The sequence below is a fragment of the Rhincodon typus genome, chromosome 3 (assembly GCF_021869965.1).
Source record: "Rhincodon typus isolate 14 chromosome 3, sRhiTyp1.1, whole genome shotgun sequence".
Classification (NCBI taxonomy): Eukaryota; Metazoa; Chordata; class Chondrichthyes; order Orectolobiformes; family Rhincodontidae; genus Rhincodon; species Rhincodon typus.
In genome coordinates, this window is record NC_063334.1 from 1,339,132 (window position 1) to 1,350,060 (window position 10,929).

A 10,929-nucleotide genomic window follows, 5' to 3' on the forward strand; every position below is an offset into this window, starting at 1 on the left:
GTGAATTAATTTCACCTCTCCCTAATATCCATTACACCTGCCACAATCTAAATGGATAGTCATGTGGAAATTAGCGACATTATTTCCTTTATATGCTTGCTGAAGGCCAAGGTTTGAAATGCTAAGTAGGAGGAAATTACTGCAGATGCTGGAATCCGCACTGAAAACAACAAAAAAATGCTGGAGATCAGAGCGAGTCGGGCAGCATCCATGGAGAGAGAGACAGCAAGCTAAAATTTTGAGTCTAGACGACTGTTTTTCAGAGCTGTGACGAAGACTCAAAACATTAGCTTGCTGTCTCTCTATGGATGCAGCCTGACCCACTGTTATTTCCAGCATTTTGTGTTTTCAGTTTGAAGTCCTAATTTATATTTGAAGGATAGTGCAGCTATCATACACAAAATGTTTTCCTACCGTTGGAGGTCAAGAAAAGTATAACAAAAAAAAAGCTGCTGACCACACAAATCTCACTCCAAGTATCCCTGGATTTTGAAATAGAGAATGCAAATGCATCAGTAGACAAATAATTTTGGACAGAAATTTGTCAACAGTGATTCAATTAACAGCAGCAACAAGACTGAAATGACAATTAGTGCAATCCTTGGCATGTGTGTGCAAGAGATGCTGTCTAACCAAAGGATCATGTACTACTTTTAGAGCATAGGAATAACATGAAATCCTGGGTGCAGATATTTTTCACTGGGACTTCCAGGACCTTCTTAAGGAATACGGAGGCTTCAAAGTGACTTCTTCCACTTAAAACAATCTGAATGTTTTGGTCAACAAGAATTATTTGTGAATGTTCTCAGAAAGAGATGTAAATGGAAACATGAAGGCCAGTAGACAATGTTGAGATGACAGACAAATTTTCCTTGCATTTCCAGTCATGACAGACAATGAAATCTTGGTGGTTTGGATATGGACGTTTGGAGCAGAAGGTCAGAGAATGGTTGAAATTGACTTCCTTCCACATCAAGGCAGCATTCAACCAAGCATGCACAAAAACAACGGAATGCAATAAGAAAGTCTGTCACCGATTTGTACCACATCTGAAACAGAGGAAATGGACACATTTATCAGAGACCAATTGGCACAGCCCTAAGAAATTCATTCTGCAGAGCAACATCCCTGGCTTTACCATCTTTAGTTTCTTCATCAACAGCTCTCTCTCCATCAGAGATAAAGGTCATAGGGTATGAAATAAGAACACAAGAAATAGGAGCAGGAGTGGGCCATCTGGCCCATTGAGCCTGCTCCACCATTCAATAAGATCACGGCTGGTCTTTTTGTAGAGTCTATTCACCCACCATAATCCTTAATTCCCCACCTATCTTTGCCTTTAAATACATCCAACAAGGCAGCTTCACTGCTTCACTAGGTAGGGAATTCCACAGAGTCACACCCCTTTGGGTGAAGAATTTCCTCCTCAACTCAGTCTTAAATCTACTCCCCCTTATTTGAGGCTATGCCCCATAGTTCTAGTGTACCCAAGTATTTCTGAGCAGGGACATTTTAGAAGCTTCATACAATTTAAAAAAAAGGTTCTATTTTTCTAATACAACAATTTCATAAAACTCATACTATCCCACATTATACTCCAAGTTCCATGTTGTGGCCCCTGCACTTAATCAGTCTATATCTTTTTGCAGCCTCATAGCTCATATTCCCAAATTTGTATCATCAGAAAACTTTGATACATAACTATGGTCTTCATTTAAGTCATCAACATAGATTGCAATCTAAGAGAGGGCCCATCACTGATCTTTGTGGCCCTCCATATATACAGCCTACCAACTTGAAAATGTCCACTTAACCCTACTCTGTGCTTCCTGTTGTTAATCCATCCTCTATTGATGTTAATGGATTTCACCAACTCCATGAGTGCTCATTGTGTACATTAACCTTTAGCAAGGCTTTTTATTCAAAGTTTTTCAAAAATCCAGATTAACTGCATTTATTGGCATCCCGATCCACTTCACTAATTACATGATCAATACATTTAAAGTGTGTCAAACACAGCACCTACCTAACCAAATAAACATAGTAGGAAATTCTACAAATGCTCAAAATGTTGAACAGCACTGACGGTCCACTGCGGACAATTTGGACTGAAGGGTCTGTTTCAGTGCCGTACAACTCTATAACTATGAGTGCTTAGTAATGATTGAAAAGAGTGCTGTAGAGAAAGTCTCTTACCTCTTGTTAGCTCTTTGCTAGTAAGAATATATTGCTGTTTTATGGATTTCTATGCAGCCATTTGCTATTAACTAGTCATGCGGTACTGCAGCTGATAGAGAAAGGAAGCTAATGGAACTTCCTGAAGCTGCTCCAAGTTTGCTATCAACACCCATCTTCTCAAAGAATTAGGCTGGGGTGGATTTCTACTGGAGTGTTCCTTGAGAAAACAAAACACCAGCAAGTTAATACCCTGCTCAGGCAAGACTATAGGATACTATGCCATACAATTGCCTAGCCACATTTGATTACAGCATGCCCATATCCTATCCAGAATGGATATGAAGATGACAAAAGAGGGTGTAATTTTTTTGTGTGTGAGGGGCTTGTCCTCTTCCTAAAAAAGTGAGAGAGAAGATTTAGCCCAGCATTAAAAAGACTGTTCAGACATCAGACACGCTAAGATCTGTTTCTGCCTAGCAATAAAGCCTCCCCATTCAGCTCGCAAAATAAAACTGCATCTGGGTACTGTGGGAAGAACAGGAATCTTTTTTGTAAATAATGAGGCTACCACCCATTTTTATTAAACTCATCCACCTGCAAATCCTTGAAGGTTAAAACTGTAAATAATCTGGATTTGTGCATGCACATAACTGGCCTTTTATTTTTAACTGCATGTTCACTCGCCCAGTTTCAACAGAAAGTAGAAATAACATCTAACTTTACCAAATACTTCTGAGGAAGCCAATAAGTTTCTTTCTTAGCATCCGAATGTATTTTTCTGTGCTAGAAGGAAGGACCACAGATTGTCAGAGAAGAGTGTTTATATCTGAGAAAAACAACAATGGTCTATCCTTAAAACTGTCTGCAGGCTAACAACATTTCCATGATGGTTATCACTGAAGTATGTACATTTCTGTGGGCAAATTGACTAATCACATCAGTCCATCAAATGACTGCAATTTGGATCGTTCAAAATATGTGCGGAAGCCATCAGTCAACTCTAACCTACAATACACAGTTGTAATATGAAAGTTACAAATCTACAGCTTGCTCAGTTACACAATTCATCTATTTCCCAAATTTCTGAATACACGTTAAACATTATCCTTACTTGAATGAGTCAGTCAGCCAGTGATAATGATATCCTCATGGTCTCTGTAGAGCCTATACGTTTTCAAAAGAGATTTGAACTTCTAGTTACTAGCTTACAGAATGACACGGCAGACTTAAAGCATTAAATCCTTTCATTGAAAAACATAACCAAAATTAGTATCAACTAAAACACCATTCTCTCTTGTTGGCAACTGATACTGAACTATATAGAGTAACATTCCCCTTTTACTCTGAACAGAATTATAAAAAAAAGCCCATTGCTGTTCCTAGCTTCCAATGAAAATTCCTGTATCTCAGCTTTCTCAGATGCAATTTTGAATAACTTTCTCAAGGCATTTTGCACAAGTTTCTTAAACCTAGTATCAGCTGTAAAGCCTGTTTTGATCTTCCCTCCTTTGGCCATATCAGGCTGAATCTCCTGAATCATCTCTTCGATGATTACTAAGATAACTAGAGACCATCTCCCTCCCACATTCAGCTGTGGTAGCTTCTACAGCAAAGTAGTTTTTTTTTTAATCCCTGCTGACCACAATGAACCTCTCTAGTATTTACTGGATTTCTCATGAAGCCTAAAATCGGATGGCTTCCTCTTAGCTCCCTTCCCCATGGCAATGTGAAATACACAAATCTTACACTTAGGAGGGAGAGCTAATTAGGTATATTTAATTCCAATTCCCTTTCATGCCACAAACAAACTAGTTCAAAGTTGGTACCTTCAGCACCATTCTGGGTCATCAGTAGACTCAGGGTTTACTCATGGAGAACCAAAGTTTGCTGCTCTTGTCTCCAATCATTAATATTTGCACCTTCTCAGTTAAAGAATCCAACCTTCCTTTGACTTCCACCAATTAAACTACCCAGGCTGTTGAGACTGACATCAGAACAGATAGAGGAAGGGTATCAATAGCTTTGGAGAAAAAGATAAAACAATGCAATAGAGGCGATCAACCAGGATCAAATCAAATGATAGAGTTGGCTTAAGCTGTAAGAAATACATTCCTGTTGCTCGACTGAGGATTGCATCAATATTTGGCTCACCATTCTCACATGCCATTTTAAACTGGCATACGCTTCTACGTTTGAATTACAAGAAGTTATCTCCACGCACCCAAATTTGCACTCAGGCCTGATCTTGGAAAACTGGGTGCAAATAGCATACAGAGATAGTAGGAACTGCCGATGCTGGAGTCTGAGATAACAAGGTGTAGAGCTGGATGAACACAGCAGGCCAAGCAGCATCAGAGGAGCAGGAAGGCTGATGTTTCGGGTCTGAACCCTTCTTCAGAAATAGCATACAGCTATTTGCAATAGGAGCAGATTTTGCACTAAGCATAGGTGTGTGAATTGGATCTACTTCATAAAAATCTAAGCTCTTGCATGTATTATTTTAATATCCATCTTCATGTGCACTAGGCCTTTTGCTTTACCACCCTGGTTTATACCTGATTTTAAAAAAACTGGCAGCCACATCTGAAAAATCAATTGAGATTTTGTCCGACCTACAGCACCAGTTTTCTGAGGCTAGGGATGAGGGTTGGTTCTAGCATACACAACCCGTCATTTAAAACATGCATAAACTTCTGTATATCTAAAAAGGAGAAAAAATCATTTCCTATACTTCTGCCAATTTCTAACACAAGGAAGTCTGGTAGAAACAGTGACTCATGCAGACCTATACGAAGAAAGGTATGCGAGTGGTTTAGGAGTCTATAATGCCCTTCACGAAACAATGTTTATTTATTAAACTGGCTCATAGTTGAGCTTTTATGTCAATTTTTCTTTTATTGACACCCTATGGCTTGTTAATTGGGATTTACCCGAGAGGCTCAGAGGAAGTGACAGAGAAGAGAAAATGAATTTGAACACACACAGGAGAATTTTTTAGATCAGAATGTTTCCCTCGACAAGGAAGGCAGCTGGATCTGGTTCTAATAGAATAAAGGTTGATCAAGTGCTTGCAGGATCAGAGGAGATGTAGCAGACAGTGATAAGAGTTCAAGGTTAAGGTGAAAAAGGGGGCAGTGATAGCACACAACAAGGTTGGCTGAGTGACAGGAAACAGTAGTGATGAGCAGCTGGAGGAAATGTTACAGAGGGGGTTCTTTATGGGTTAGTCCAATCAAGGTTAACATCATCCACTTAAATGTATGTATAATACCAAAAGTTATTGATTGCAAAGTATGGGAGCGTTGTGAACAGTGGGGAGGATAACAATAAACTTTTAACAGAACGTAAATAGGCTGGTGAAAAGGGCACACACCTGGTAGATTGTCTTTACTACAGAGAAGTGCAAAGTGACACATTTGGCAGAAAGAACAAGGACAAACAATGTAAAAAAAAGCATACAATTTTAAAAGAAGCAATGCAGGAACAGAGAGACTTGTGTACACACTCAAAACATTGAAGATGGCAGGGCAGACTGAAATGATTGTTCATAAGGGAAACTGGATCCTGAGCTTCACAAGTAGAGGTAAATGCGACAAAAGCAAGATGTTATGGTGAGCATTAACAACACCCCACTGATTTGGCCATAACTGGAGTATTGAGCACAATTCTAGGCAACGAGCTTCAGGAAGGACATAAATTTTGTGCTCAAGAAGGATTTATGAGGACTGTTTTAGGGATGGGGTCTTCAGCTGTATGAACAACCTGGACGGTTTGGCCTGTTGGAAAAGTGAAGGTTCAAAGGAAATTTGAGAGAGGTGTCTAAAAATGTGAGAAGTCCAAGAAATTGCTCCCCCCACAAAGGGTGAAGAACTAGAGGCAACTGGTATAAGGTGATTGACAATACTGATGCTGCTTGGCCTGCTGTGTTCATCCAGCTCTACACCTTGTTATCTCAGATTCTCCAGCATCTGCAGTTCCTACTATCTCTAAAACTTTTTTTTGCACAGTTTAGGGTTCTAATCAGGAATGTACTGCCTGAGTGACAGCTGGTCTCAGATTCAGTCACATCTTTTAAAAGAAAATTAGATAAATATGCTTAAAAATTTGACTTTCAGATATGAAACGTGGAGAGCAGAGGGGTGAACTACCAACAGAGTTAGCTTGGATATGACCAGATGAACGGCCTTGAGTTATAATGCTGAAAAAACAATCACAGAATACTAGCAAGTTACCAATGCTCTCCTACCAGCGACTACATCCTTCCCTTTTTATAATGGTACCTTTTTCACGCAGAATGTGGTGCATGTATGTAATGAGCTGTCAAAGGAAGTGGTGGATGGCTGGTACAATTACAACATTTAAAAAGCATCTGGATGAGTACATGAATAGGAAGGGTTCAGAGGGATATGGGCCAAATGCTGGCAAATGGGACTAGATTAATTTAGGATATCTGGTCGGCATAGACAAGTTGAACCAAAGGGTTTGTTTCAGTGCTGTACAGTTCTACAACTCATATTACTTTGATATTGGAGGAATTGGTCATTAAGCCTGTTGAGCCTGCTCCACTAGATAGTCTCTGGCTGATCATCTTCTGCAATGCCCCTTTCCTGTGCTGTTCCTGTATCCATTGTTAATCCTCAATTGCCAGAAAATGCCAAATCTGCAGGTTTTCTAGTGTCTTCTTGTATTATGCACAGTTACCAGCATTAATTAATTACAGAGAGATGTGATGCTGATCAGGGGCAACGCAGGGCAATCTATACACGACATCCAAACTGGGAGCAGTCCCCATTTCTGCAGGCCCTGGTGTACCTCTTCAAGAATGTCTGTAGGAACCAGTTTACCCATGGCTGACAGCCAGATGCCAAGCCGGGACATCTGTAGCTGTTGTGAAGCATCGGGATTTGTGCATGCACATAAACAGTGATAGTCAACTACTATCTGAAGCTTGGCTGAACCTTCCTGTAAGCAAGTTGTAGTATCGACTATGCAATGGTGTACAAGAGTGAGACACTCTCCTCATGTACTATCCTTGATCTCAGCAGCTAAAGAGGGAATCAGGTGCTGGTTTACAATCCCCACCTCTGCAAATCTATCAACATATCCTTAATCTAGGCTCGCCACTCAGTCTTCTACGTGAAGGCTTTTGATGGGTCGGGATTGAAATTGTTGTAATTGTACCCACCTCCACTATGTCTTATGCCAGATCATTCCAATATACACACCACCCTCTATGTGAAACAGTTGCCCCCTCAGGTCCTTTTAAATCTTTCCCTTCTCACTGTAAACCTATACCCTTGAGTTTTGGCCTCCCCTACCCTGGGAAAAAGACCTTGGCTATTCACCTTATCATGATTTTATAAACCTCTACAAGGTCACCCTTCAACCTCCATTGCTCCAGGGAATAAAGACCCAGCCTTTTCAGCCTCTCCCTATAGCTCAAACTCTACAGTTCCAGCAACATCCTTGTAAATCATTTTTGCACCCTCTCAAGTTTAACAATACCCTTCCTACAGAAGGGCAACCAGAATTGAAGGCAGTATTCCAAAAGTGACCTCACCAATGTCCTGGATAACTGCAACATGGTGTCCCAACTCATACTCAATGTTCTGACCAATGATGACAACCATGCCAAACACCTTCTTCTCCATCCTGTCTACCTGCAAGTCCACTTTCAAGAACTATGCACTTGCACCCTTCGGTCTTTCTGTTCGACAATACTCCCCAGGGTCCTACCATTAACTGTATAAGTCCTGCTCTGGTTTAGAACATAGAACATAGAACAGTACAGCACAGTACAGGCCCTTCAGCCCACGATGTTGTGCCGAACTTTTACCCTAAACCTAATGTCTATCTAAGCTCCATCCCTACCTTATACTATCATCCATATGCCTATCTAATAGCCGCTTAAATGTCCCTAATGAGGCCGACTCCACTACCCTCTCCGGCAATGCATTCCACGCCCCTACCACTCTCTGAGTAAAGAACCTGCCTCTGACGTCTCGCCTATATCTACTTCCACTCACTTTAAAACTATGCCCCCTCATAATAGCTACCTCCACCCTAGGAAAAAGTCTCTGGCTGTCCACTCTATCTATACCTCTGATCATTTTGTACACCTCTATCAATCACCTCTCATCCTTCGTCGTTCTAAAGAGAAAAGCCCTAGCTCTCTCAACCTTTCCTCGTAAGACCTTCCCTCCATTCCAGGCAACATCCTGGTAAATCCCTTCTGCACCTTTTCCAACGCTTCCACATCTTTCCTGTAATGAGGCGACCAGAACTGGACAAAATACTCCAGATGTGGCCGAACCAGGATTTTGTATAGCTGGAGCATAACTTCACAGCTCTTGAACTCAATCTCTCTATTAATGAAAGCTAACACACCATACGCCTTCTTAACAACTGTATCCACCTGGGTGGCAGCTTTCAGGGAACTGTGGACGTGAACCCCAAGATCCCTCTGCTCCTCCACACTGCCAAGAATCTTTCTGTTAACCCTGCATTCTGCTTTCAAGTTTGTCCTTCCGAAATGTATCACCTCACACTTTTCAGGCTTAAATTCCATCTGCCACTTCTCAGCCCAGCTCTGCATCCTATCAATGTCCCTTTGTAACCTCGAACAGCCGTCCGCACTATCCACAACTTGACCTACCTTCGTATCATCCGTGAACTTACTAATTCACCCTTCCACTCCTACATCCAAATCATTTACAAAAATCACAAATAGAAGAGGACCCAGAACAGATCCTTGTGGTACACCACTCGTAACTGAGCACCATGTTGAATATTTTCCATCCACTACCACCCTTTGTCTTCGAAGAGTCAGCACATTCTGAATCCAATCTGCCACATTTCCCCCTATCCCATGCCTCCTTACTTTCTGCATGAGCCTACCATGGGGAATCTTATCAAATGCCTTACTTAAATCCATGCATACCACATCCACTGCTCTACCTTCATCTACGTGTTTGGTCACCTCTTCAAAAAATTCAATAAGGTTTGTGAGGCCTGATCTCAATAAGGCTTGTGAGGCATTATCTACCCCTCACAAATCCATGCTGACGATCACAAATCAAACTGTGCCTATCCAAGTGATCATAAATCCTATCTCTCAGAGCCCTTTCCAATAATTTTCCCACAACTGAAGTAAGAGGTTTGCCTTACCAAAATATAACACCTCACATTTATCTAATTGAACTGCCACTCCTCAGCCGATTTTCTATGCAGTTGTCCTGTTATTGGCTTCACCCTAGTTCGGAGCTGTGTAAGTTTAGAATAATAATGTAAGCAAGCTTAGACCAGAGAACTGAGTTAACACTCAAGATTCAGGTGAATTTCGAAACTCTGCAAAGCAATTTAGAACTGCTTTACTCTTGTATAAACTAAAATTGAACCCTATTTATCCCAAATTTTCTCATTGTTAGAATCACTGAATCCCTACAGTGTGAAAATAGGCCCTTCGGCCCAACAAGCCCACACCAACCCTCAGGCATCCCACCCAGACCCATCCCCCTAATCTACACATCCCTGAACACTATGGGCAAATTAGCATGGCCAATCCACATAGCCTGCACATCTTTGGACTGTGGGAGGAAACTGGAGCACCGGGAGGAAACCCATGCAAACACAGGGAGAATGTGCAAACTCCACACAGACAGTCGCCTGAGGGTGGAATCAAACCTGGGTCCCTGGCGCTGTGAGGCAGCAGTGCTAACCACTGACCATGTAGCCACAGTGATTTCTTGCAGAGGATACAACTCCACTTACATCAATGGAATATTTTCCCAGGTGATTATTTTCATACATAAATTGAGATAACGCATCAATCATTGAAGACTGAACTGAAGTTAATCCTAACATCATTTAATGTTCACACACATAAACTTCCCAGCATAAGTTGTGTAAAGTCATCAGGAGCACGATAGCCCTATCACAATACCTCAACTGAGGCTATACCAAGGAAAGCAGCTAGCAGTGTAGAAACCAGGAATTCACACAGCAAACTGATTTATTTGACTAAAATGTGCACAAAACAGTACCTTTACCTACTAGACATCGATCCATGCAAATTGTATGTCATGACAAATGTCAGGAGCTACTGTACGATCCTAATTTTGAATGTGGTGAGATGGAAAGCAGGATGAAGCCTTCCATTAAGCAGAAAATCAACACATTTGAAATGACATGAATAATTAGAAAAGTCAGTGAACTGGACATCATAATTGGTCTCAGAGGAAATGATGCATTCTGTGTGGAAAGGGACGAGAAGCATAACCTGATATTCAGCTTGAAAACAACCACAGGTGGATTTATTGGACTGAACGGTTTTTATCTATTACCAGAAAAAACGTTCATGTAGGTTTTATCTGTACCATACAAATGCAGCAGAGAATGGTGTGGCTGTAAGTCAGTGCAATGAGATAATCACGTCAACTGCAAAAACAGAGTTTTAAAAATTTTTAAATAAACAGATTGAAGCTCCCTACAACCTATGCCAACTTTTCACGTGATAAAATGTACTTTTTTTTATAAAGGCGCAGATTGTGTTTGCTATCGTGCAATAGGCACATCAAAGCTTACAGAGACATGATGAAGCTGAAAGCCGAACAGTGTCAGTGAGTGAAAATTTGATGCTTGACATTTTCGATTGCCAGGAGAGTGCACACATCGAAGGGTTGTCAGAATGTTAATCGGTGAGGTAAGACTTCCGCCTTCCAGAATGTTAATCGGTGAGGTGAGACTTCCGCC

The 10,929-nt window shown here is 41.1% G+C and overlaps 1 protein-coding gene across 5 annotated transcripts in view; it reads right to left on the bottom strand.

Annotated features, from left to right (window-relative positions):
* Positions 1 to 518: 518 nt before the first annotated feature.
* Positions 519 to 10,929, bottom strand: part of LOC109934810 (sodium/potassium/calcium exchanger 2) — a 72,452-nt gene continuing 62,041 nt past the window's right edge. For 4 of the 5 annotated variants that reach the window (XR_007261797.1, XR_007261799.1, XR_007261798.1 and 1 more), the window contains exons 3-4: positions 2,197 to 2,395; positions 519 to 1,049 (exon numbers count right to left, since the gene is read on the bottom strand). Coding sequence is in view for 1 of the 5 variants with exons in the window: in XM_048595298.1 (XP_048451255.1) it covers positions 3,325 to 3,342 (18 nt within the window). In the remaining 4 variants the exon portion in view is untranslated. Of the gene's footprint in view, positions 1,050 to 2,196; positions 2,396 to 3,309; positions 3,343 to 10,929 lie in introns of those variants that run through there. The other variant, XM_048595298.1, reaches the window with a different exon arrangement.